At 44.4% G+C, this 25,890-nt stretch overlaps 9 protein-coding genes across 9 annotated transcripts; 6 read left to right on the top strand and 3 right to left on the bottom strand.

The window, feature by feature from the left end:
- Nucleotides 1-143: 143 nt before the first annotated feature.
- Nucleotides 144-1,552, top strand: N7520_002385 (putative MFS monocarboxylate transporter; the record flags this gene model as incomplete). The annotated part of the gene is made up of 4 exons (XM_057136320.1): nucleotides 144-172; nucleotides 226-442; nucleotides 492-1,253; nucleotides 1,301-1,552. The coding sequence occupies 4 exons, from the start codon at nucleotides 144-146 to the stop codon at nucleotides 1,550-1,552; spliced, it is 1,260 nt and encodes a 419-aa protein (XP_056999006.1).
- Nucleotides 1,553-1,804: 252 nt separating this feature from the next.
- On the bottom strand, nucleotides 1,805-2,557 carry N7520_002384 (alpha/beta hydrolase; the record flags this gene model as incomplete). The annotated part of the gene is made up of 1 exon (XM_057136319.1): nucleotides 1,805-2,557. The coding sequence occupies one exon, from the start codon at nucleotides 2,555-2,557 to the stop codon at nucleotides 1,805-1,807; it is 753 nt and encodes a 250-aa protein (XP_056999005.1).
- A 1,945-nt stretch (nucleotides 2,558-4,502) lies between these two features.
- On the top strand, nucleotides 4,503-4,887 carry N7520_002383 (uncharacterized protein; the record flags this gene model as incomplete). The annotated part of the gene is given in 2 exon segments (XM_057136318.1): nucleotides 4,503-4,684; nucleotides 4,695-4,887. 2 exon segments carry the CDS (start codon nucleotides 4,503-4,505, stop codon nucleotides 4,885-4,887), a joined length of 375 nt encoding a protein of 124 aa, XP_056999004.1.
- Nucleotides 4,888-6,101: 1,214 nt separating this feature from the next.
- On the top strand, nucleotides 6,102-7,060 carry N7520_002382 (uncharacterized protein; the record flags this gene model as incomplete). Its single annotated transcript, XM_057136317.1, has 4 exons — nucleotides 6,102-6,276; nucleotides 6,326-6,420; nucleotides 6,472-6,855; nucleotides 6,917-7,060. The coding sequence occupies 4 exons, from the start codon at nucleotides 6,102-6,104 to the stop codon at nucleotides 7,058-7,060; spliced, it is 798 nt and encodes a 265-aa protein (XP_056999003.1).
- Nucleotides 7,061-9,130: 2,070 nt separating this feature from the next.
- Nucleotides 9,131-10,180, top strand: N7520_002381 (uncharacterized protein; the record flags this gene model as incomplete). Its single annotated transcript, XM_057136316.1, has 1 exon — nucleotides 9,131-10,180. One exon carries the CDS (start codon nucleotides 9,131-9,133, stop codon nucleotides 10,178-10,180), a length of 1,050 nt encoding a protein of 349 aa, XP_056999002.1.
- A 1,554-nt stretch (nucleotides 10,181-11,734) lies between these two features.
- Nucleotides 11,735-12,661, top strand: N7520_002380 (uncharacterized protein; the record flags this gene model as incomplete). Its single annotated transcript, XM_057136315.1, has 1 exon — nucleotides 11,735-12,661. One exon carries the CDS (start codon nucleotides 11,735-11,737, stop codon nucleotides 12,659-12,661), a length of 927 nt encoding a protein of 308 aa, XP_056999001.1.
- A 1,040-nt stretch (nucleotides 12,662-13,701) lies between these two features.
- Nucleotides 13,702-14,631, top strand: N7520_002379 (DUF1769 domain-containing protein; the record flags this gene model as incomplete). The annotated part of the gene is made up of 1 exon (XM_057136314.1): nucleotides 13,702-14,631. The coding sequence occupies one exon, from the start codon at nucleotides 13,702-13,704 to the stop codon at nucleotides 14,629-14,631; it is 930 nt and encodes a 309-aa protein (XP_056999000.1).
- A 2,832-nt stretch (nucleotides 14,632-17,463) lies between these two features.
- N7520_002378 (uncharacterized protein) lies at nucleotides 17,464-20,984 on the bottom strand (the record flags this gene model as incomplete). Its single annotated transcript, XM_057136313.1, has 4 exons — nucleotides 17,464-18,458; nucleotides 19,883-20,450; nucleotides 20,556-20,770; nucleotides 20,885-20,984. The coding sequence occupies 4 exons, from the start codon at nucleotides 20,982-20,984 to the stop codon at nucleotides 17,464-17,466; spliced, it is 1,878 nt and encodes a 625-aa protein (XP_056998999.1).
- Nucleotides 20,985-23,093: 2,109 nt separating this feature from the next.
- N7520_002377 (uncharacterized protein) lies at nucleotides 23,094-24,395 on the bottom strand (the record flags this gene model as incomplete). Its single annotated transcript, XM_057136312.1, has 5 exons — nucleotides 23,094-23,300; nucleotides 23,362-23,711; nucleotides 23,774-23,783; nucleotides 23,864-24,096; nucleotides 24,179-24,395. Coding segments are annotated over 5 exons (1,017 nt in total), but the record flags the coding sequence as incomplete, so codon positions are not given.
- Between the last annotated feature and the right edge of the window lie 1,495 nt (nucleotides 24,396-25,890).

Below are 25,890 nucleotides of genomic sequence, written 5' to 3'. Positions count from 1 at the left end.
TTCATTATCAACCCCGACCGGAGTCTCCGAGCTTCAGCAATTTTTTCCTCCTCATTGGCTTTACTTATAAAAATGTTTTCGCACAAAGTATTGTCCTTCCAGTCGTTTAGTTGGAGACGAAAACACTGAAGACACCTTAAATAATGTCTTCTCAAACTGAAACCGAATACACGTAAGTCGGTTCCTGAGGTCCAGCACTATATACATCTCCACTAATACCACCAGACCACGAGCATGGCTCGTAATTTTCGGCGCATTTACATGTCTTTTCTGCACAGTCGGATTTCTGAATTCATTCGGTGTGTTCGAAGACTACTACACGACAGCTCAATTAGCCCATGAATCACAATCCACAATTGGATGGCTTGGAGCGATGGCCATTTTCTTCCTGTTCTCGATATCCACAGTGTCTGGTGGAATGTTGGACATATTTGGACCGAAGGTTACTATACATTACCCTGATATGATAAAGTCTGTACTAATGATCTTAGCTCATGTTATGGACAGGCTCTGTCGGCATGGTTTTCGCTGTCATGATGATCTCACTCTGCAAGGAGTTCTATCAGTTCCTCCTTGCACAGGGTATTCTTCTTGGCATCTCCATGGCTCTAACTACATGGCCTGCCATCGCCCTTGTTGGCCAATACATTCAGAAGAAGCGCGCCGCTGGCATGGGAATCGTTCTTGCCGGGTCCTCACTTGGTGGGATTATCTGGCCTGTTGCGATCGATCAATTACTCAAGAATCCGAGGATTGGATTCCCCTGGACCATGCGGATTGTGGGATTCATTATGGTTCCACTCCTTCTGTTTTCATGTATTGTCTGCAAATCGCCGCCAAAGGTCCAGGTTCCCTCAGATTTTGATCCGGAATTTACTGCCAGTGCAGTCTCCGGGAAAAAAGTCGATCACAAAAAAGAGGCGATTGCCCTTTTCCGAAAGCCATCGATGCAGCTTTTATGCTTGGCAATGTTTATCACTTACTTTGGGATGTTTTCTCCATTTTTTTATACGACTTCTTACGCAGTTGAAAAGGGTTTCTCGACAACGCTGGCGTTCTACACTGTGTCCATTGTCAATGGAGCCTCGTTCTTCGGCCGGATCATTCCAGGAATGATAGCTGATAAATTTGGGCGATTTAATTGCTTGATTGTCTCGGTTTTATCAGCGTCGGTTATTGCATTTTGTTGGACAGCCGTCGATTCCGTGCCTGGTTTGGTGATTTGGTGCGCTGCCTATGGTTTCGCTTCTGGAGTAAGTACTTTAATCCACCGATACCTTTCTAATGCTAACTTTTTCAGGGCATTCTTTCGCTTCAACAGGCCTGTGCCGCTCAGGTAGCTACTCCTTCTACATTCGGCCTTGCTATTGGAGGTGTAGCTGGGTCTACCGCTTTGAGTGCTATGGCGAATGTTCCCATCAGTGGTGCCTTGATTGAGAAATATGGCTATTTGTCAATCTCCGTGTTTTCCGGTGCGGCCTTGCTCCTTGGTGGTGGGCTGCTAATCATCGCTCGATTGGCGCAAAGCCGAAATCTTTCGACGATCATTTAAAATCCATTATTGTGGAAAAGTTTTAGAATTTTCATGATATTGGCGTCCAAGGAAATATTCAATTGTCATACACCTAGAAGTGTGGGACTGAGAGAAAATCAAATATGAATCCATGTTACCAATAGATAAATCTCAAAGTCACGTATTCATATCGTGAGTCCCCTTGCTTCAGGCTTACTAGCAGTAACATTGAATCAATAACAAAGAATTCCAGGAAGTGAATCTGGCATCATGGGTAGTTGTGCAAATAACTCAAATATCCTCCCCAGCGGCTCGTCGAATGGCCGCGGCCAGCTCATCTGGCTTACTGATAAATGGGCTGTGGGACGCATCAACCGTCTCCGTGTTAATCGGGAATCCTTTGGCTGTCTCTTCAACCATCATCTTCTGCACTGCGATGGGAATTGCAGCATCTTGAAGGCAGTACAAGTAGGTGCTTGGGATCTCCTTCCATGCCGCATAGGTACAAGGGCTGTGAAAGCACTGATAACTGTGCGGTTTCAAAGAAGCGACAGCACTTTCAACCTGGGCAGGATCACAGTCGTTGTAGAAGATTTTGTCCGGGTCTGCAGGGTTGACGCCTAATTTATCTTCTTCCACGATAAACCAAGGAAGGTCATTGCCGCCAAATGCGCTGATAAGCGAATTCCCTTCTCCGATGATAAAGGAGCAGCAAAAGAACAGATGGGTGACGCCGCCGGGAAGGCCTTTTTGCTGACGTGTCTTGATATCGAGTCCTTTGATTGCCTCGTTTGACGGTACCCCACCGTAGGAGTGAACAACCACCACGACATTCTGCCCTGAATTCGCTGCGGCCTCAATTTGCGTTCGGATTTGTGCAACATCTGCACCAAAGTCCAAGTAGTGTTTTGGTGGATTTACCGAAGGCAAGTGGACCTTGCTCGTCTTGTAGTTTGCTGCTTCCAGGCGTTCCACAACCGGATCATAACAATCAGGGCTGTGCCAGGCGCCCGGGACAAAAAGTATAGTTGTAGATTCGTTCATTTTGACTCTGAGGTATAAGAGTAATGAGGGGTATAAGAATAATGAGGGGTATGAGAATAATGAGGGGTATAAGAATAATGAGGGATCGGAAGTCGTCCGCACCGGAGGAGAAGATAGCACAGATTTGAGCAATAATTTGGATGAAAAACTGGGTAAAGAGGCACGACCCTTTATATGACTCTTACGAGGAATCAATCCTGAGGGCAATGTCTCGAATAGGAAACTGGTGACACCTTTCAAAGCGAAGTTGAAATAGTCTGAAACTTTGTGAGTGGATCGGAAAGCTCGATGCGGAAGAACGTGAGCCGATTGCCCAATAGCTTGGAAAACTCAAGTATTCGCTAACGAATTTGTAGTACGGCAGTGTGGTCTACTCCACACTTGCATCTAAAAGGGTATTATTTACGTCTCACTGCATGGAACCAATGGACTAACCAATTAAAAGCTTCTATTGATTACTTATGTTCCTTGGCATTCCCAATGAGGTCGGTTAGCTCGCCCGCGCCCCCGCACCTGCAGCCGCATGTCTGCGGTGATTCAAAAATTGGAAGTGCCAACGTTGAAGGCTTCAAAATATCCGAAGATGAATAGCACGGGGTAGCATTCAGGAAACGTTAGAAAATTGTCTCATAATCTTATATGATTAGTTCAAATCATGGCCCAGCGCAATGAGCACAGCTTTTTCAATAGGATAAAGTATCTCTAGCCTTGCCCTATTAGTAACAAATCCTCGGAATCGATCGCCGTAATCACCGAGCCTCCAAGATGAATAAAAGCTGCGCGGGTCTTCAAATCCCTAGAGGTAGCTGCCCTTGTGAATATAAGCCAAGTAAAGGCTTCTGGTGCTTGAATAATCCAGGATGAGGAGCCAACACTGGTCATCGCGGCTAAGAGATGCTTTATTTTATCGGTATTTTCCACCACCGCGCCTTGGGATAACGAAGATCGAGGTTTGAGAATATTCCAGAATAGCAGACAACCATTTGTAAATGTCGTTCAAGCAAATATGCGCACAGCGAAACAGCAAGACAAACCTTTTGCATCTAGAACAAGACGGGAGCAGCTTGTCACATTGTCTTTTAACAGCCTTACAATGCAACAAACAATGTTAGATGTTACTAATCAAATCTCTTCCTTTCTCTCATTATTGCTGATGATGGAAAACGACAATTCCTAAACCGATTCGACTAAGCTGATTTTGTGAATTTCCGCCAAATCGACCCACGGCATTGCAAACCGCTGGCTTTCTCCTCCAAAATCAGGCAGCCCCGCTTAAAGTCACATGCTGGATCTAATAAAAAGGGCAGGCCAATCAGATGAATGCCAAGTGAAAAAATATGATCTAAGCCCGGCTGGGCTGCCGGTGCGGGATGGAGATAAGCTGACACCTTCATTAGGCAATTCTGTTAATAGCTGAAATTACGTCCAGGAAAAGAAAGTCCAAAGGGCGGCTCGGAAGCAGAAGAAAAAGGTCAAGGTCTATAGTTCGAGAAAAATGGAGGAAAGAGAGGAGGGAGAGGGAATATGTATATATGGGTGGTACTAAGCCTAAATGGGAAAGCACCACATATGATTACTTGACCCCGGAGCTTACTCCAACAAAGCATAGGAGAAATTTGGGGCCTGACTTATGAAAATGCGTTCCTAGCATTTTCAAAGTCATTCTATATACACAAGGTATGTTGTAAACCTTTAGATTGTCAATAGAACATTCATTTTATACAATTCGAGTAGCTTATTTGTCTATGGGCTGGTATATGCCAATAGTGGAAAGGCTAAAAAGGCCCCTGGGCCTTCCAAAAGTCTATCCCCTTTTTTTACGGGAATAGGACAACCGGGCAACATCTTGATGCTCATTCTCCTCCCCCCACATCAAAGCTGTCCGACCATTCTCGTCCTGGTGAGAAATTTCCACATCGTCTCGACCGAGAAAAAACTCCACAACATGTCCAACACCCCGCCGCGCCACCCACATGAGTGGTGTCGCTCAATTCTGATCTCGGGCATTTACTACTACCCGCTTCTGCAGCTCCAGCAAGTTTCTCACCATCACCAGGTGTCCACAGCTCAGCATCTGGCGCATCCGGCTCCACTGAATTCATCTTCAGCAGCAGCTGGACTACCAATGTTTGACCAGAGACTGCAGCTTGTGCAAGAGGCGCTCAGCTATCTCCATCCTCCAGATTAACGTCAATACGCTTATCGCACAACAAGAGTTGCACAATATGTCCATGACCCACCTTTGCGATGGCGGCAAGAGCTGCGTCGCCGTAATCGTCCTGGGCTTTGACGTCAAGGGTGACTCCGCCAATATTTGGCTTGGCGGCTAGAAGGAGTCGGACAACTTTGGTCTGACCATGCTTCGCGGCTATTATCAGGGGCGTTTGAAAGGAAGTCTAGCAACGGACATTGTAATTGCTCCCAGGCGCCGGAAGCACGGTCCGAATCAACTCAGCTCGACCCTTTGAGGCGCCTACAAAAGCGCGGAACTGTTATTATACTTGATCACAAGTTGATAGAGACAGGTCTGGAGGTTGCGATAAAAAAATTCAATCTTATACATTACAATAATTCGGATGAATTTTGTTATCCTATCCGAGGAAAGAAGAAAACTTCGAGATACAAACTTGAGATCCAAGAAGGTTAATCTTTAATTCTTGCATAGATGAGGTGAAATGGCTTTTGTTTCCTACATGCAAAGGCCCGTATCAGAACAATTACGGCCTGACAAAACCTGCAATAATCTGGCGCAAACTATGTAACAATTCAATGGACCTCGTCAGGGCTTTTTATTTCACAGAAATGCAGTATCCTGGTTGCAGATCACGGGAAAACTCTATTTGGCCAATTTAAAGTTATTCAATAGCTGTTTGGTCACCTGGAATTAATTCTCTTGGCACGATGACTGCTTATAGTTTTGCCTCCGAGCTCGAAAATTTCCAGTTCTCTCGGCTCCCATATTAGATCTTGTATCAACGATCTGATATAACTTGCATTATCGACGATATCCTCTACTTCCAAGTTTCATCTGTTTTCACAACCAGATCTGATCCAAATTTTACTAGCAGCCCAATCATTCCTAGCATGGATGTTCCGAATAACCTACAACCGCTGTCTCTCGGAGAGAGGCTGAGGGTAATTTTCGGAGGACTGAAAGCCAGTATGACCTTCATCTATATGGCCAGATATGTAATCTTGACATGGTCTCAAATAGTTGCTTCCATTCTGGTCGGTGCCGTCACGTTTTGGTTCAGACGATCAGAAAAACCGTTGACGTACTCTCGCCACCTCGTATATACAGCAGTCCGCGCGTTCTCGAGATACATCCCCACAAGAGGGCTGGTGTTTGTTTCTTGAATATCTTGTCTGCTAGTTCTTCTTAACTGATCATGAAGTCACAGAGCTATATTACCCACGACAAATGAAGCATATGCAGCCTTCGTGCATTCAGTAGGCCAGAAAGAAGATACAGTCATCTTGGAAGATGGGACTCACATACATTGGTTAGGAGATCGCTCCGCTAAAACCATTCTACTTTACTGTCATGGTGCAGGCCTACCAAGTCCACAGACGACCGTTCCTTACTAACACGGTAAATCTGGTAGGGGGCAGCTATGCCATTTGGGCGACTAAGATGCACTTTGAAATCCTCTGGGATATAGTCAACGAAGCTGCATTACAACGAAGAGGCAGCCTTGCTATTATTTTCCTCTCTTACGGTGAACCGCTACAAGATGGAATGAGAAGTACCAAGGCTAACGTACGCAGATATAAGCAGTCAAGCGCCTTATCCTCGCCAACTCCAACAAGCTTCAACCGCCATGAATTATATTTCTCACACTCTGGGGAGGCCTGCTTCCGATGTATGTCCCAATGAAAGCTACATATATTGTAAACTGACACTGCCCTTCTAGGTCCTGCTTGCCGGCGATTCAGCCGGTGGTCATTTGATCCTTGCTTTGCTATCGCATATCGCGCATAATAACCTTGAAGTTCAACCAGTCAAAGTCTCGGGAATGCTCAAAGGTGTTGCGTTTGTGTCGCCTTGGGTGACCTTTGACACTGCAACATCCGACTCGATGCAGAGAAACAAGAACAAAGACATTTTGACAGTACCAATGCTCAGTGCATCGGTATCAGCATTTCGAGGGCAGACATCCTGCAATAATTATTATATGGAGCCTCTTGCTGCTGATGCTGAATGGTGGCGGGACGTTCCAGTGAAAAGATTTCTTATCTTAGCAGGCGCAGACGAGATGTTTGTGGATGACATCAGCCAATTTGCTGCTAAACTCGGGGTATGTTATCGGTTTCAACTTTCAGGTTGATCTATCTGATAAATGATTGACCGCCTGACAGACTGTTCATCCTGATGTGACTTACTGCCAAGTACAAGACGAAGTGCATGATCATATGTTGATCGAATCGATGCTGAGGGAGCCCATGTGCCAGCAAAGGCAGATCTTTCGTCGCTGGCTGCTTGAATTGTGTTATTTCAGTTAGTGAACAATCTGCCACATTACCTCTATTCCACTTCAACTAGCGATCAGAGGTATTACTAGGTTGATGTCGTACCGAGAGAACATGCTGCATACCCAGATACAAGCCTGAATGCTATGCCAAAATGAGGAATATTTCGGAATTAATGCAACTGCAGAACCTGGCTGTGCATAGATTCGACCATTTTCCTTTTACACTGATGGTCTCTATGGGTATGGAAGAAATATTCAGTTGTAATATTTCGCGTAATAGTTTCGTTTGGAGCATTGAAGATCTGCAAACCAAATCCATATTAATCTCAACGGAGATCTTGCTCAACGCGTACGACTCCATGAGATCGATGTCGTAGTCTTCCTCTAGTGGGAATAATGATCATCTTGATGCCTAGCCTGCATACCGACTTGATGACATTGTATGTGCTCACAAAAATAGCCAAGAAGGTCTCATAACCTGTTACGAGCATGTTCTGCGCGTATGCCGCGAAATGGAGAACTGTATCTGGCAAGATGGTCGGCTGCTCCATAGCCAAATTCCTTTCGATCCCATACTCACCTATGTGAAAGTGTGAGGAGAGCACTTTGAAGAGCTGGGCACTGACGTTGAGGTCAAATTTAAATGTGAACACATCCGGGTTGATGCTGACTCCATGTCGATCTGGCAGTGGATTTAGATTTAAATTCGGATCTGGTGGCCCCATGAAAGAAGATAAGAGACATAATTGATGCTGGCCAGCATTTCCTTAGCCACCTGTAATAATACTACTTTCCCCATCTTAGTTACAAAAAGAAGGGTTTGTAGGTAATTTCAATATATTGGGCTCATCTTAGTGGGGTTGGGTATGCTGGACATCCACGGCACCCCGATGATGGTGATATGACCTCATGGCCACAGATCCCAACATTAACACAGTCTGAAGCCACATGAAATATAATGTTGAAGCTGATGTATCCTCTCTACGAAGAATGAAAGTCCTCACGTTCATCGTCGCTGATCTTCTAGAAGAGAAATGCACAACGGAATGGCTAGTATCTCCTTGACCTTAATTGACAGTTTGAACGGCTAAATAACTCTAGTGAACACCTCTGGGTCCCGGCATATGATGGGCAGGAACTGTTTCCTTGGTTGGGTGCACAAAGGCATACGCGGCTTGTATGCGGATGTCTCGCCCTGGCCTGTCAGATGAGAAGGGACTAGGTTGTTCCAGAGCTCGTAGAATGAGTCCGCCACCACTGTGAATACCCATACGGATGGTTTGGTTCCCTGTATAAGTGGGAGAAATTCATGTGTCATTCGCCGCATTGCCTGCGTTCCGCATGTTGGACCCAACCCCACTTGCCGCATAGGGCGATTCCGGAACCGCCAACCAATGGGATCAGCTTGCCTTGTTGTTGCTCGACGATCTCGAATTTACCATGGGAAACCTGTACACCCCGTAATCGAAGCAAACTGGTACGACGTATCAAAAATAATTAATGACTACGCCGTAGAATTCTGTCGAGGGATTTAAAAACACGATTGGAGATCCTTGTCATAGTCACAACAGTTTTTTTATAATGGAAGAAAATTATGGCCCGCACAAGTTCCAAGAAGAGAAAGCCAGGACGAATATGCCAATATGGACCAGATGCGGTAAATTTCGGCGGTATGAAACAACGAAATAATATAATCCCTGAAAAGTTAGCGGATGATTTGGTCAACCAGTTCTACGCGAATCCTAGGGCTGCAGCTCATCGGGAACCGTCAGGCATCTCCGCCACTGTTCACCCTCCTGTTAATATCCCCGTGGGCCTAAATACCTCTTCATGCATTAGCTCAGAGAGTGACAGCAGTTGTACTCTAACTGGGTGGGAATCAACACTACCGACAAGGAGGGGTGATCCCGATAACCCAAGTCATACTCTGGATTCGTCTGTTGCGGCTGTTGCGGCGGAAAGTTATCCTTCTTTCCAGTGTCGTAATTGTTGCTGCATCAAACATGAATACCCAGGGTGTGCGAGTACATTCGGTCTGGATGATTTGTGCACGGTGACAGCAATTGTACAGCTAGCAGGGAAATATGGTCGGGTGGCCCACATGGGCATATTGGATCCCAGCTATAGGTTCTTTGTGAATAAGGCGGGGACAGGGGCGCTGTCGTTCAAGGTTGAAAAAAAAGTCGCTATCGTGGGAGGGGACCCATTGTGTGAGACAGAAACGATTGCTGATCTCTTAACGGAGTTCGCGGCATATCGGCGTCAGCATCACTGGGGATTAGCTTTCATGGGAGTAAGCGAGTCATTTGCGCGAAATCACGCCCAGGCACAAGGATGGACAACTTTACGATTTGGAACAGAGCGTGTCCTGAATCCTCGGACAAATGATGTGCTGTTGGGGCATAGCGGCAAGCGGATCGCGGTACAGAGCCGACAATTGCTGCACCAGCAAAAAGGCGGAATTACAATCGGAGTTTATGCGCCTGCAACTCATGGAGCAAACCCTCAGCTGCAGACAGACCTGGTAGCGATATACGACTCCTGGCGTGCGGATCGTAATCGCTCCGGTGCCCCGCAAGCCTTCATCACCGTCTATGATCCTTTCTCACTGCCAGCTCTCATGACATTTGTGTACACTCGTGGCCCCGACGGCCGTCCCAACGGTTTTGCTGCCCTGCGTCGTCTCGGCACTGTTGGTTATCACGTTGATCCATGTATCGCGATGCCAGGGAGTGCAAGAGGCATTAGCGATCTGCTCCTCGTTGCTGTTATGGGCTTACTTAATCGCATTGGCATCTCGTGTCTTGGTTTTGGCTTCGAACCCATCCAAGAAATTTCCCAGGAGGATATTACAGGCATGTCCCGTCCACTCGGTCGTCTGACTCGTGGCCTCTATCGCCATATGTTTAATCGCCTGGACATCCGCGGTAAAAAGCCTTATCACGATAAGTTTCGGCCGGATCTGCCTCAGGATTCTGCACTATATATCGTTATCCCGAAAGGCGTTTCTGATCTACAAGGTTTGCTTGCCATCATGTGTATGGCAAATGTCAGTTTGCGCAAGGTGTTATGGGCGGATATTCGAGCTTGCGTTCCCAGGGGTAGAATTAAGTCTCGCCCTAGAGCTTCTCCTGGTATTGGTGGGTGCTGAAGGACATCGTCGGTTTAGTATTTCTGTTGCTTCTTACGTTTACTGTAATTCCAAGTACATGATGGTGGACAATTACACTTCACTGGCCGTCTGTCACCTCTAAAGAAGCCAAGAGACGCGCTTAGTCTGGTTCAACAAGCATTTGTCATTCAAATGATGCTTGTTCACCTTGATATTTTAGGCTTCGATCTTCATCTTGGTTGTTCCTTCTTTTGAAAAATCAAGAAGACCCATCAAACAATATATTATCGTAATGGTTCAACGCTAAAGGCTTCGGAGTCACAGAAACTAGACCGAGCTGAGCTTAAGTCCTTTGAAGAAAAAAACTCATACGTGCGATCTTTCGTCCTGGTTTAGCGAGGATGTTAACATTCTCTGAATTATAATTCAAGCCCTAACTAGCTATCCTAGAATCATCTGGTATAGATAAAAGACCATGGACTTAGCTCTTCATCGGACCGGTTTCTTTAACTACTGGCTTGTATATCTTTTATGGTATACTGACGACTTTTTCTTGACCCTATACGTGGTAAGGCCGAGTGAGTCCGGCATATGCTACCTTATAATGGCTATGATATCATGTTAAAATAGATACTAGGATTTATCACTAAGTAAATTTATTTAGTAATTAGTAGGTATGATATTCGTTACTATAGCTTTAAGATCGTTAAAATAGTATTTTATAACGAACGTGTAGATAATTTAGCCCACGATCGAGATCATTATAGTAGAGATTTCGTAAAGATTTCTCTTATATCGATATTGAGATCTTGTACTATACTATTATTTAAAAGAGTAGACATACCACTTTTACTATATAATATCTATGATGCTCGTGTTAAATATATGCTAGATGAAGCTTATTCTCTATGCTCTTCCAAAGTCTATTCTAGCATAGGAAAGTGATCTGACTTTTCTATCGAGCTAGAGATTAAATAATCTCTAGATGCCTAGCCTAAACGCTATAAGAACGATACTATAGAACTAATGAGATATAAATAGTTTATTTAGAAAGGTATATAGAGAGATAGTTCTATTAGCTAGATTATTATTCATACTAGACAAAGAATATTGTGTAACATGACAATTCCTTTCACTCATCCGGTAGGGAAATAGAGTACTTGATTAAGTTAGATGATTTCTTAAACCTGACTAGGCCTACTCCATATAGAACTTCCCTATCACAACATAAAGGCATTTTCAGCGGATGGTAACTGCTTAACATAGATTAAGATATCACCCGATCGTTCCCTTCGGGAGACGCGCAAGTCATCTCGATTTGGAAAAAGCGCAGGTGGCGGATCAAACCCACCATCTAGCCAGCTAGCTGTTTCTCTCCGAGAACATGCCACAAGCAGAAGGCACAGAAACCAAACAGAATGTAATCTACAATTCTAAACCGTAGAGTATGAAAACTAGCGCGCCATGCTCATCTCATCTTGGTTGGTGACGTCAATGACCCTAATCCGAAAAATTATTTATAAAGCGAAAGGTGTGGTCGTTCAAACTATACTAAGATAGCTATAATGAAAAGATAGCTACAATGAAAGCAGAATGACAGGCTCTGTACAGGAGGAAGCCAGATTACGAGATGCGCGGACACCATCCACCCAAAGTTCACCACCATTTGAGAAGCTCGCGCAGAAGAGCCCGAAACTCACAGATCATCTCTCAATCACCCTGGGGCCTGTTATGATCATAATATTCGATATTGTGGTCCCATGCATAATATACTACGTTTGGTTCGACACACATCGATCCCACTGGATTAGCCACTGCCAAATCCACGACCGATGCCGCTTTGGGGAACCTGAGTTCAACAAGCAGATTCTGGGCTCTTCTATCATCTCTTTCGGGTTAGGTGAGCTCTACATTTTGATTGCTCGGGTCTGTCGACTTCTTCGTCATGCGGATGAGTGCGCTCCTCTGCTATCACGCTCGCGATGGGAACTTGACGCTACGTCCTGGGTGTATGCTGTGGCCATGGTTTGCGCCTTAATTCCATTCGTTGTCGCTAGCAGCAAGCAAATACCCAAACTTTATCTCTATTCCCCTGGTGCTCTCATGGCATTTCTCGGAATTCTGATGGTCATCACCCTCATACCTCTCAAGATACCCATTGGTATCAACTCACAGGCAAGAGGGACAAGATTGCGACCGTTGATTTACTATGCGGCTGAAGACTTTATCGCTGTTGATGGCTTGCAGGATCGTGAATTCCGCATACGGTACAATACACGTTATGACGCGTCAAAGTCTTTCAGGCGCATGATTCTCGGTCTCACTATCTGGTGGATCTTTGGGGTCTGTGTCTACTTAGGATGTTTGTCGGCCATTATATGGACTTTGGAATTCCACTACGCATTTGGATTGTCTCTAGGGGTTCTTTTCGCGTATATTCTTGTTTGGGCAGCCGTCTCATATATATGGCTGCGGATCGGAATGGAGCGAGAGCGTAAGTTGATCGACATTTCCGTGTGATAGACCTGAAAGCAATAAAATATGTGACTAGAAAGCATTCTAGCGTAATTTCACAAATGCGGGCAAACTGTCTGCAGTACTATGTTGAAAGCAGTTCTTAGAATCGAGCAAGGCATTGAGAAGGTGTAAATAAGAAGAGTATATTGAATTTTTCGAAGGGAAAGTCACCTGATTCGTATTGTAACACCAAATCGGCACCCCGATGACAATTCAATAAAACATGTCGATCATAAAATCAGATGAAATCAATGGCTTGTTCTCAAGCTGGCACGTTAAAATCAATTACGCAAAAACATCAGCCACCATCCTCTGTGACATCATCTGAACCTTCGTCGATTCAAGCTACAGGACAAAGTTTGCCGAGGAATAACTGCAAGTGGAGAAAGATTCCTACCTGTCGGGGTAGGTGTAGAAAACCTCGTTAATGTTGAATCAATGTATGTTAGAAAGAATTTGGTTCTGTATTGAATTTCGATGGTAAAAGCTTGATGAGGCGATTGACGGAAAGAGTGATTGACCAATTGAGATATATGAGTTATGGCCCGAGAGTATATTACTATCGTAAGCGCAAAGGCTTCCGGAAGTTTGGGTACTGAGGCCCAGACACTGGGCAATGGTCTTCTAGATTATTCTACACCGATTTGCCGGGTTAGATTGACTTCCTAAACCGGCAATTTCACAGTAAAAAGTTATTTTCTTTCACCGAAATTGAGAGTTTCAAGCTTTCCAGCCCACCAAGTAATCAGGTGCCACCTATTAACACTCGGCGATAATACATACAGTCTTTTGAAGGATTTATGGAGTCGGGGGTAGATCGAGATTATGTCACCAATGGAGGGGTTGTGTGACTTCTATTTCAAATGACGACTCGACTACATGCACTATGCGAGAGTTCCTTTGATTCCATCAATATGGGTAACAGACGTATCATTACCTGCTATACTCATTGAACATTGAACCGAAATCTGTTTCTTGCAGTACTTGAAGTGCAAGACGATCTTAAAGACCATCATCCCGAATCGAAATCGATTCGATTCATCATGAGCACATCCAATACAACTCCCGGTCCCGGAAACGCAGAAGATGGTCAAAGCAACCCTCTTAACAACTACAAGCTTCTCGTCATGGCTGGCTCGTCCTATGACAAGAAGAAACATCAAATTGTCAAAGTCAATGATTCAGAATCACTGCTTGTTGACGGCCCTCATATGGCAATCAATTTGCATGTCCGAGTGCGCGATTACGATGGGCTTCCGCTCCATTCTCCAAGGCACTCTTGTTACTTCGAACATGAAATGCATCAGAAAGACTTTTACTCGATCGCATTTTCCTTTATTCCGAAGAAGAATATAAATACAAACAGTCTTGTTTGGGGCAACGATTTCGACCATCCAATTCGTGACCAACTTCCTCCGGGTTTCATTATTGCCTATAAAATTGCAAAGACGTTCATAGATCCAGGAATAGACTGTGACGTATACTCTGAACGACCCTGGTCGTACGGACCGGCCTTGAGCTGTTGGGTTTCATTTCGGATTGGTGAGCAACAGCAACTTGGGGATCAAATGAACGAGGATAAATGTGGAAATTTCCAAAAATCGCCAACAATCGGAGACCAGCATGTTATTGAGGAAGGAGCGGATGGTGACGGTCGGGTCATCCGCGAGAGACATGGAATTCCAGAAAATGCCAAAAGGCGTCGAAAGCACTTCCTCTCCATCTCCAACCGCAAGGCTTTTAACTTCCAGGCTGGAAGGGTCTACCATGCTGACTTTTTCAATCCTTATTTTGATCCTAATAAAGTTCTTCTCCGATTGCCAGGGATTAAGATTCGAGTTCTGAAGTATGTGAATGAAAAAACGCACAGCTTGCGATATGTCTTCAAGGACCGTGAAAATGAGGAGGTTTACCTGGTGGTTGTGCTGAAACTTCTTTTTGGCCAGGAACTAACGAATCATATTGAACAATGATACATCAGATCGACGGGTTCAGATATCTACAGTGCTTAGCTTCCGGCTTCATGAAAAGAATTGACGCGGTCATTCAAGAAACACATAAATAAAGGACGTCGAACTAAATGTAATATATATGACGAGCGAGTAAGATAACTTGAAACACGGATCTATGTGCCATATTTAACACCTTGTGTCTCATATGCAAATCGTATTAATGGATTACGTTTACTTGAGGATTGGATCACTAGTTCTTTGTATGTAAAATTCTATGCACGCTATTTCTTCGATTTATAGCTCTTATAATCACTCGATGAAGGCGAGCTTCTTGAAATATGCCGTTCTCTGGCTGACGATTCTCTAGCAGACCAGAAGTTATCGTTAAGAGAATGGCTCCTTTACGGCGAAGATTGACGACCTTTGGGTGGGTAAAGTCTACAGATGTTTAAATTACCGAGCGGTGAAAGTGGTCTTTCTGTCGGCGGAACTGTATTCCACCTGGTGAAATCACTGGTCTGACACCTTGTTTAGTTCGCTTGCACACACTATGGCGTGATTAGACAATGTCCACCGTGAACGAACAGTTGATTAAACACGGCATTTACGTTCGGCTATTGGCAAAATGTCATTTGATCAGTCCTCTAGGAAGTTGTTTAGCTAGGAGAATGGCTAATAGATAGTGCTCTCGACTAAAAGAAACGATTTGATGGTCGAACATGATCATGGCAAACGGGACTTTAACATGTTAAAGATTATTTTTTTCGGGTCCCAAATTGGCAGGTCTGGGCGGCAATGTGTTCCACGGTTCTCCACAATTTAGAGTAATTCAAGATGCACTAATGTGGGCTGGATTTACCCAAGCCATCAACGGCCTAGAAAGATGCATCCTCGCCATTTTAACAGCCCTGTCAGGACCAGTATTTGCTCAATAATGCTATAGACGGCGTAATGCTGCAATGATATAGTAAGGGAAAAGGCACGTTCAGCATATTATACCAAGAGAACTCGGAAGAACGACTAGTCTGATCAAACAACAATGCGTTTTCACTTAATTGAACTTAGAAGCCAATGACGCCTTGAACGGCTGAACTAAGCCTGCTAGTGGCCATCTTTTCTATAGTTGGCTTGGTACGCCGATAGTCGGCTTAGAGTTGCCGAGCACGTATACTGTACTGTCCGGATACTGACCGTTTTTGCAAAATAAGGCCTCTTGAGCCTGCTCTCCACTGGGGTGATGCTCTGAGCAACAGCCAACTTCAGGCGGGGAAATCAACTAGAAATTATTGGATTAAGTCGCTCGCACAGATTTCCTTGTTCTCAATGGCTAGATCTCAGCTTTCACATGGAGGGGTGGATACTTTCACGACACAATTCCCCTTGTCAAAGTTGGTCAGACAAAGCTCATTTCCAAGGCATTTCCAAGGTCCTCTCCAGTACAGGGAAGCGATCAGAATATTTCTATCGCGGTAGAGGTCAAGCATTCCTTCGATGCCCATCCTAAACGCTGTACTTCCGCAGAACGATACCACGGAAACTCTACCCATGTGGGATTGAGATCTGATTGACATCTTCGGGGGAGGTGAGCCTGAGAGTGTCGCCATTCTCATTAGGTTGCCCACTGGTGATAATGTCAATCATTGAATGAGCCACTTGAATCTAAATTCATACCGGACACAAGTTAAGTTCTTCAGGAAGATAGTGCCATTGGCCAGATTGTTCTTTCTGGTCAAAGAGAGATTTTGTATCGAAGCGACACATTTATTTCGTCGAGAAGGGAAACATATCCCTTACTAGTTTGGTAATTTGTAAAGCTTACTTAATCCTGCGTTGTGGAAAGCTAGGATGGAAAGCTCCCTATCACGACTTAAACCGTTTTGCTCGGATGGTGACTGCTTAGCATAGATTGAGATATGGATCGATCGGGAGACGCGCGTCGTCTCGATTAGGAAAACGCGCAGGTGGCGAATCAATCCTATCTACCCGTGGTATTGGAACTAACTACCTGGGGCAAATTTGGCCGACGCATGTAGCAATGCCAGGCAGCTGCGTTCGGAGCCAAATATCCAGACTTGGGATCCGTTACCTTCCCACTGGAATCCGCAGTCTAGTTCCTTGCATCCTAGAGTCCTAGTAGCACCCATAAAAATCTCAAGGAAATAAGCCTATTGATTGATAAACATGTGATGAAAATCAGGCGATTTATGGAAGCCAATATATCGCACCTGAAAGAATATATTAATCAAGCAGGTGAAGGGAAATTTTGAAAATCGGCAACCTAGATGAGATCGCGAGACTGCGCGAAATTCCAGCAGTTAAGGTCTATGACGGCGACGAACTGGCTGGCAATAACCATGATGGGCGAGCGTTCATGGATTCAATTGTTTCCAACGAAGGCACCTGAGCAGCAAGAACTATCAACTCATGTCCTGTCCGAACTTGCCTGTCAGCCAAACGCGAAATTAGAGATCTACCATGTCTAGCTTCCAAAAGTTCCCCAGCACCAGGTGAGGACAACCTCCCGACACCGGGCTTAGAAATACCTCTGAAAGCACCTTGGGCAACTGGGTATCATATGAGGTGAAATACGTCATTTGCAGCTAAGTGGAGGGAAGCCTTAGATCCTCCGAATTATCGCATTATTCACAAAATTAGAGCCTCTTAGAGCCTCTTAGAGGATCTATTGGCGGTAAAAAATCCTCACGGAAAGCCCGAATGACTTTGGTTTCACTATTTCTGAGTATCAGATGACTCTTTTAAGATTCGTGCTAAGCTAGCTCTTGTGCCGTATGTTTTGAGGGGAGCATCTCACTAACCACACTTGATTCAAATTCCCTAGATGGCGGTGATTGCTCAGTCACTCGTGATTATATCCACTCCTTCGCGGAGGAGTATACGCCACACATAGTTTCGCAATTTGCGAGGCCAATTTGGCATACCCACATATCGGACTTTAAGGCCAAGTCTGTGAGCCATTTGTACCTGTTGACGAACATCGGAGAGCTGATTGTCCGAAAGTCCATTGAAATCCACATTTCCTATTGCTGTGCGGAAGTCGGCGGAGGCATAGTAGCTGTTCTGGGTACTATAGACGGAATTTTGCAGAAAACCTTGATCGGATAAAGGCACGAGTTGCAAGAGTGGAGCGTCAAAGAATACGTCTCTGGTGGCATTCATTTCCAAGATGTGATGAAATGGCACATTGCCGGTGGCAACGATTGTGACCGGACCTTGCAAAACCGTTGATCCATTGAAATGGGTTAGAAAGCCGGCCTCTCGGAGAGGCTCAAGGTGTAGAATGAGTTGAGACCATACCTGCTCCGGGTCGGCATCAAAACGCATCAGCAACACAAGGGTTTTTGTTGGGTCATCTGGAAAGACTCCTGGAACCTGGTTTTTGTATGAATGCCGTTCAAAGGTTGAATTTTCCAGACTGCTGTCATACTTTCGAATAGTGCTCAGTAGATAGTCAATGTAGAGACCCCGAAGGTTGCTTGTTCGTGACAGCAAATCAGGATTTTGGCCAATCAAAAGCTCATTTTCAGCGGGGAAAAGATTGATTTCGATGCTCATACAACCTGAGGAGATCGCCGATTGCAATGAAATGCAACGTCCACGGGCACTGTTCGAATAACAGGTGATTGGAATTGTATCGTGCGACCAATGTGAGAATGCTGAGAATTCGCTTCCCAGGATATCATAGCTCTCATAAGAAATACGCCCGTGCTTTCGAAGAAAAGCATTGTCGGCTTGCCAGGCCCAGCACAGAAGCTTGAAGATGCCGCTGAATTGACCAACGGAATCAGCTATGATCGACTTGAAAGTATAAGGAGATTGAGATGTGATTTCTTACAAGACAATCAGAAGCCCGCAGGAAAAGCACCGTGCTGCTCGAGAAAGTAATGATCGTTTTGATAGGCGGGTTTTACAGCATTTGACGCTGTGAAAAAACGGGTCTGGCTTACACGAATCCCCCTCACATCTTGTCCTAGGTGACCGAAAGTTCTCCAAAACCTCGCAATTCTGTCCCTGCGAGGACATGATGGCTTCCGTGATCAAGCGTGAGGTTAGGAATCGTCCATGGGTTTGAGAATCAACCCAAAGAAAGTATGCCTAGCCTAAGATACTCCTGAGTAAAGTTACTGAGCTCCAGTCCTCCATACACGGGTTTACCAGCTTACTAGTACAATCCATATCCAGAATATGGCTGCCTGGACCCCCAAACCAGTGTTGAGAGGCAAAAACTGTATTATGGGCAGAACAAGGTATATACGCTAGAATTGGGAAGCGGTGAGGGAAGTCGGACCGTGGGCTTAACCGCTGGATCCAATCGGCGACCTTCCTTCCCTTCTTATCCCTCCGTTGGTCATGTATCAGTGATTATTCGTATTTGACACCAGGGTGGTGCGGGGATCGCATCGTAAAGACGTCGAGTGACAGCCCTCCAATAGCGATGATGACGAAAGCTAATATCCTTACAGAGATCAAAAATAAAGCTAATTTTACCGGAATGCTTGACCAGCAGGACCAATCCGGTGCGGCCAATGACATTCTCCCTCGCACTGGCTCAAAGAAAAATCAGGAGACTGGAAGAAAATAGCCGGGAACTTACAAAGCATGGTTTATTTTACTGCCCATGACCAGTAACTGTCTATACCATAGAGTAATGAAATTACGTTGTTAAATTACGATACTGGAGGTGAAAGAAATTTCAGACAATTTCCGGAAAGAGTTGCACTCGGAAACCAAAATCAAATATGTTTGGTGATCTGTCAATTGCATGATCTGACTTGGAGAGCGTGTCTTTATCGCCACCCAAGAATGACACGCAATGCATGACGAGATAGAAAGAAGCGCCATGATAAGATCTTACAGGATTGTAAAGTAGAGGCAGCCGTGCTTATGGCAGCTGCGAATGATCATTCCCGATGAATTTCGTGTAGGAAAGAAAAGAACTTCTAACGACTATGAGTGTATCCATGCGGCATTTAGAGGACCCTTTTTAGTTATCGACTAATCTTTGAGACTAGAGCGAATGCCTCAAGGGCTTCCTTATGATATTTATGGAAAGCCTGGTATTTTCAATCGTCGTTCTTTCAATTGAGCATTTGTTAAAGGCCAAAGTCAGCCTATAGTTTCATCTTCCAGGAACCCTTCGCCGGTTTCAAATTCCCAATGCTAAGGGGATTCTTGCAAAGTAGTAACTCAAATGTCATTGTCAACATGCGATTCAAGAGGTGCAAAAAAATGAAAAGCCCAACTGCTCCCATACTGAACCAAGTCCATGGTCGATTTCCAAGCCACATTAAAACACCCGCGTCCGCTCGGTGCCAACTGCTACTCTCTAAATCGGTGATGTAGGGACTCAACTCGGTCTGATTGATAATGCCGAGATTTTGCAAAGGCAGAGAAGACTGCTGAAGCAAGTAATCTTTAACAACCATAGTCAGGAACATTGGTCCAGCAGATACCATTATGACAGAGTACGGTTGCCACCGGGCCCAGGCCCGAGTCATAGAATTGTATATCGGTAGTTTTTCAATAGCCGCTGCATAGACAGGATGCCTGGCGGATGTTATCATGAAGTCATTTGTGACGCCTGTCGGGAGTGTTGATTTGAAGAGTGCGTATTCAGTAACTGCATCTGACTCGAGCTTGTCGATAGGAATGCTTTCGTTGCACCAAGTATCCATATCAAGGTATATCCCGCCATAGTGATATAGGATGAAGTAGCGAAGAAAGTCCGCGCGCTGGATGGGAAAGGCATAGTTATCCCAAACATCCAAAAACCAAGGATAGTGGACAGAGAGAAAGGTGCGAGTTGACTCGTCAGTCCATAGCTATGTGGTAGGATCCAAGTTAGTACATGAACCTCTTCTTTAATACTGATTCTTGAGTCTTTGTATCCTATGCTCTCCAATTTTCGAATGTGCAGATATCCTCACCTGATACTCGAAATCCCCATAGACCTCTTTGCAGCTTTCTTGTGATTCAACCCACTTTCCAGGAATTATGTTCGTTGCAGCAGTTTGGTGGAGTATTCGCGGAATGTGGCCTGACACATTAAAATTTTGCAAATTATTCAGGTCTTCTTGTTCGGAAAGAGTAACTCGCGGCTTGAAGAGTTCCTCGTTTCTTCGTAACAGAGTGATAAGAGGCTCTAAACGATAGATCAGTAGCCAGATAACCATAACATCCAAGAGGACTATTGCCACTACTCTTGGGTGTTTGATAAGCATTGATTTGCATCTTCGCCCTAGCAAGTGCTCGGTACCATGGCTTAAGCGTTCCTCATCGTAGTACTTGTTGCCGTTGGTGCGATGGCGGTAGCCCCAGTGAAGTAAACGATCAAAAGGTGACCTTATATCGATCATGATGACCAGTATTTTTGCTCTCGGTAGATTGAAATGGCCTCAGGACTAAGAGATAAATAATTGTCTGGTTTTGGTTCCCAGCCATTGCAGGTGAGAAAAGTAATGGAGGGCTGCGTGACCCGAATGCACGTATTGCTGCCAATCATTACCGCTATCATGTTCCGAGCGCCGGGAAAATGAGAACCACGTTTTTCAATCCCGTTGCCATCGCTGTCTGTACGATTTTAGCTTTACTTGGCTATGGACGCGTAATCACGGATTCGAAATCATTTCATAGGTCATTGGTCCCTTTTTCCTAACTCGAACAACCCCTCCATTACAGCATGGGATGTGCACCGATGTTGTAGTATAGAGCTACGTAGACATCTCTCGGGAGACTCTGTCTCATGGCACAGAAAGGCTCATAAAGACAGGAGCACTTTCTCTAACACCTACCGTACTTCTCAGAACACATTTCTTTTCTTCTTCCGAGTTATTGTCATAGTGGTCGTATCTCATGACGCCCTCGCGGGGCATGACATTACGGATATTACCTGCATCTGTTCGAATTATAATACATGGACCCATCGTACAGTAGAATGACTTTGCCGTGGCTGATAGCGACTCAGATGGAACGACAAATTATGCAAGTACGACGTGGTTGAATAAGAAATAACTGAATTTGATGGTGATGCCCTGGTTCTTTGTCATTTGCGAGATCTTGTGTATATGTAGGCAACAAGAAATACGCGATGCGCGCTACAGACACTCTTCATGGCGCGACTCTCGGACAAATTCTGGTTAAATCGCGTAGAGGGAGGAGTTTTGAACTATTCATCACCGACCAATGCTGTGAGGATCTACTAAACGCGGATTACTTTTTCTCGCCCCGTGTAGTGAACGATCTAGTGCGGCGTGTACGGGCTACAGTAAATTCAACTCCAGATTCCATTGGGTTTTAACTACAATATCAGAATGAGGAAAAAAGGATGGAGACAACTAGTTGTCATGGTGAAAAAAGAGGGTATGTTGGCGCCTGATGATGCAGGTCGCCACAGCATCTTTCAACTTCTGCCTGGCGCTTGAAGGTAGCCCATAGTGAGCAAAATGAGTCACAAGGAAAACTAATTTTGCAATTGATCAAAAATCCTGGGAAAAAAATTAAGTCATGTAAATTTATTAACATTGCATAAATCCAATTTTTGAGGGGACACGGTGAGCGTAATAAGGCTCATGAAAAGGTCGAACGTTATTCATTTTGTCATTGTTTGGTATCAAACGCCTATCACAGGAGTCGTCCTAAGCTTGCTATTGCGCATTATCTATTCATTAGAGCATCTTCTTTGTCAACTTTTCATTATCAGTCATCTTTGAGGCCAATGACTTTATTCATCAACAGTGATAATATCCACACCTTCACTGACGAGTATACGTCGCAAATAGTTTCGCAAAATGCGAGGCCAATTTGGCGTACCCACATATGGGACTTTGAAATTGCAGCTCCTCATTCAATGACTTACTTATGTAACATCCAGGTACCCCTAAGTGACAACCTTCTTGATCTACTAATACTAAAGATTGAGAATATAAATGCCTGGTCTGAAGATCGGGGCTATCTGAAAGGTTCCGTGGCTGCTAGATTAAGTAGACGATGATCAACAAAAAACCCATTTCATCGTAATAGGCCACTATACCTGAAAGAAAAGAAACTTCCACGTTTAAATCCCAAAAAAGCCAAAGGCCAACAGAAATTCATATGCATTATACAAATATACTTTCTAATTGGTTCGCACAACGTGCAGAGCAGGCCTATCCCCCATTTCTTAAATATCCATATAATCTGGAATTCGCTAATCATAAGCCACATAGCTCTTGATGGAGAGGCTGGGTCTGAGGGTTGGGGTTCGGTTACTTTCCTGATCCTGGTAGCTAATCAGGAGCCAGGGATATAAGGTGTAATCACGAGAGAGCACATGGGATATTATTTTCCCCGGGTTAAGCTTTTGAGCCAGGAAGTACAAAAGAACGACGAAAATGAAGACGATTTCTGCCAAAAAGTATGCTATATTCCAGTTCATGGGAAGAGCCAAAGGAAGCAGTTTTCTTTGGAGATACTGTTTCTTCCCGTGACTACGAGGTTGAATATGGGGTCAACATTCTTTTTAATTCGAAACTGGTTCGAGCAGCTGGCGCAGTGATATCATCAGTGAACCGAATGCCACCCAGCCCACGGTTTTCTTCCCAGGTCTGTTTCTCACGGAGGAGGTCACTTTGAACCCAAGGAATTGTGATCAAAGTCCAAATACTGACCCATAAAAACGGAAGGGACCAGCCCAGCTATGAAGGTAACGTCAGTCTGGTTCTCGGATCCATTTTAGATCAACCTGTAGAAACTCACTGTATAAGCAACAGGTTCCGAAACGGTGAAAATGACGGTAGTAATGGCAGCCGCAAATAGTATGGATCCTCCACTCCAAAAAAAGTTCAATTCGAGGAGCATGCGTCTAAAATAGGGACTCGACAGGTATCTGGTCCGAAGCGCATATCGGTACTTCTGGCCGCCTCCTCCGTCCACCGTCACCACATCTTCGATGAGCACATATAGTGCGGCCGGTATAGCGGAGCCTTTGGGAGTGGAAGAGATTCGAAATGGAGCCTTGAGGCCACAGATGCGGAGGATGTCGAGAGTTAAGTGGACTGCACCAAAGTAAAACATCACTGTAGGGAGAACCATTGCCACAAGACGCACTATTAGGTTTGAATATCAGTATGAGGCGTGGAGATATAAACTGAAATTAATTTGATCTAACCATGTGGCTCCTGAGATACCGTTCCACTGTAAATTGTGAGCCCAGTACGTTACTGAAGTTTTAGCAAAGGGTAAAACTCCGGACTCACACAATAAGTTCGACAGCCAAAATCAGCCACACTATTGTGATATTGATCTGGAAAAAGTCCAACTGAGAGAAACCATTAGTCATCGCCCAGAAATTCTCATCTTTGAAGAAGGTTACCCATGATTTCTGGGCATTCAATGGCCGTGCACGAGCGCGTTTGCGGAACAATTTGTAGAATCGATAGAAATATTCAAACACAGAGATTCCTCCTAGGCATGCGGTAACAATAGAGAATACTACTCAAAGCCCCAGATCAGCGATATGAATAACGTATATATTCTCCATTAGTCTTCTTTTATTGATCCATAATCAACATACCCAGGTTGTGCGAGAGATCAGTAGCATACCATAGCGTCCAGTAAAGAACCAAAGGTTGAGCCAAGGTATCAATGACAAAGAGGATCCAAAAGAGGGCGATGGCCCTCTTTCGCGTATGCAGGGAGTAAGGAAGCGGGTGGGGCTCTTGTGTACGTTGTGAGCGACTCCTTCTTCCATAAGTGCATCGATCGGTGTGGCGGGTTACAGTTGATGAGACGGCTATGATTCAAGTTCGCAAGAGAATCATAATCAAACTGTGTGGCAAATGTTCTAAGCTGCCTTACATAGTAAGAATATTCGCCTGCGAAGGTCAAGCGGGAAATGATAAATGGAATCGCCAGCAAGGTTATACAATATACGTGACGTCAACCATGACGTGGCCAAAATAGGTCATTAATATTCTATGCCCCTTGTTGTGTTTTTTTATTGAATGATTTTTTTCCCTCGATATCCAGGAGACGTAACATGAAGCCCAATGCTCCACGCCACGCGGACATGAAGAGGCTGCGCGTTGAGGGAGTCATTCGAGCACCCGTAGACAATCTAAACTAAACCCTTCATATGAGAATTATCAAACTCTCAGTTTACCATACTTATTTTAATATGTCCTTGATTAGAAATTCTAATCCTGAGGGTAGGTGTACCTCCAATCCTTCACAAGAACAGTAAGATAGCTGCCACCAGCTGGCTAGGGAAAAATGTATCAAGGGCATCGTGTTCAGACAGCCATAGACTGAGGATCTGGAGAATTCCAAAAAATCGTAATACTTTCATATGGTAAGCCGGAATTATTTTGTTTTTCAAGCAACTTTACTTCTGTGAGTAGATCCCATTATCAGTGTTTTATTAGTCCGGTCAAGCTGTTTGTCTGCATTTCCCATACTATCTCCTCGACTTGCTCAAGTCTCCGAACCTCGCAAGGCACAGGTATATCGTTTTCCCAAAAAATCAATCGGCGCCACTATGGTTCTTCAATGGACTTCCCGCTGCTTGCCTGGGTTCAGCATCGTCGGTTTACTATATTTGCTGCTTCTGAAATTTACTGAAATTCTAAGCATATCATGGTAGAGAATTACATTTCGTCGGCCGTCTGTCGCCTCTCAGAATAAGCTAAGAGACGCTCTGAGCCTATAGAACATGGACTTAGCTCTTCATGGGACCGATTGCTTTAAATGCTGGCTTTTCTATCCTTCAGAGTGTGCTGAAGATTATTATTAGTCGTGTGTATTACAAGGCCGAGTAAGTCCCGTTTCTTAACCCTGAAACTGGCTAAGACCTTATAATAGATAGAAGGGTAGAATCTATTTCTAAGTATATGCAGTAATTAGGTATTATATTCGTCGATTTAGCCACACGATCTGTTTAACCGGTATTTTATAATAAACGTAGATACTTTAACGCACAATTAGTATCATTACATCTGATATCTGGCATGAATTTATCTGATCTTGCTAGTGAGGTCTCCTAATATATCTTTTCAGAAGGGGGAGATATATAATTTCCACTATATAATGCCCGTTATTAATATGAGCTAGATGAAGCTTTTCCTATATACTCATCTAAGATTTATTCTAGTATGGGGAAGTGATCTGACTTATTATGGTAGAGGATAAATATTTCTTTAATACCCAGCCTAGATTCCATACTTCCCTAAACTAATACTATATAAGTAACTAGATATATGTTGGGTTCCCTTAGGGAGATAATACTAT

This window comes from Penicillium odoratum (assembly GCF_028828045.1).
Source record: "Penicillium odoratum strain IBT 22623 chromosome Unknown utg000002l_segment0_segment0, whole genome shotgun sequence".
Lineage (NCBI taxonomy): Eukaryota > Fungi > Ascomycota > Eurotiomycetes > Eurotiales > Aspergillaceae > Penicillium > Penicillium odoratum.
The sequence above is the reverse complement of the archived record's forward strand: the minus strand, read 5'-3'. Positions and strand labels throughout refer to the sequence as shown.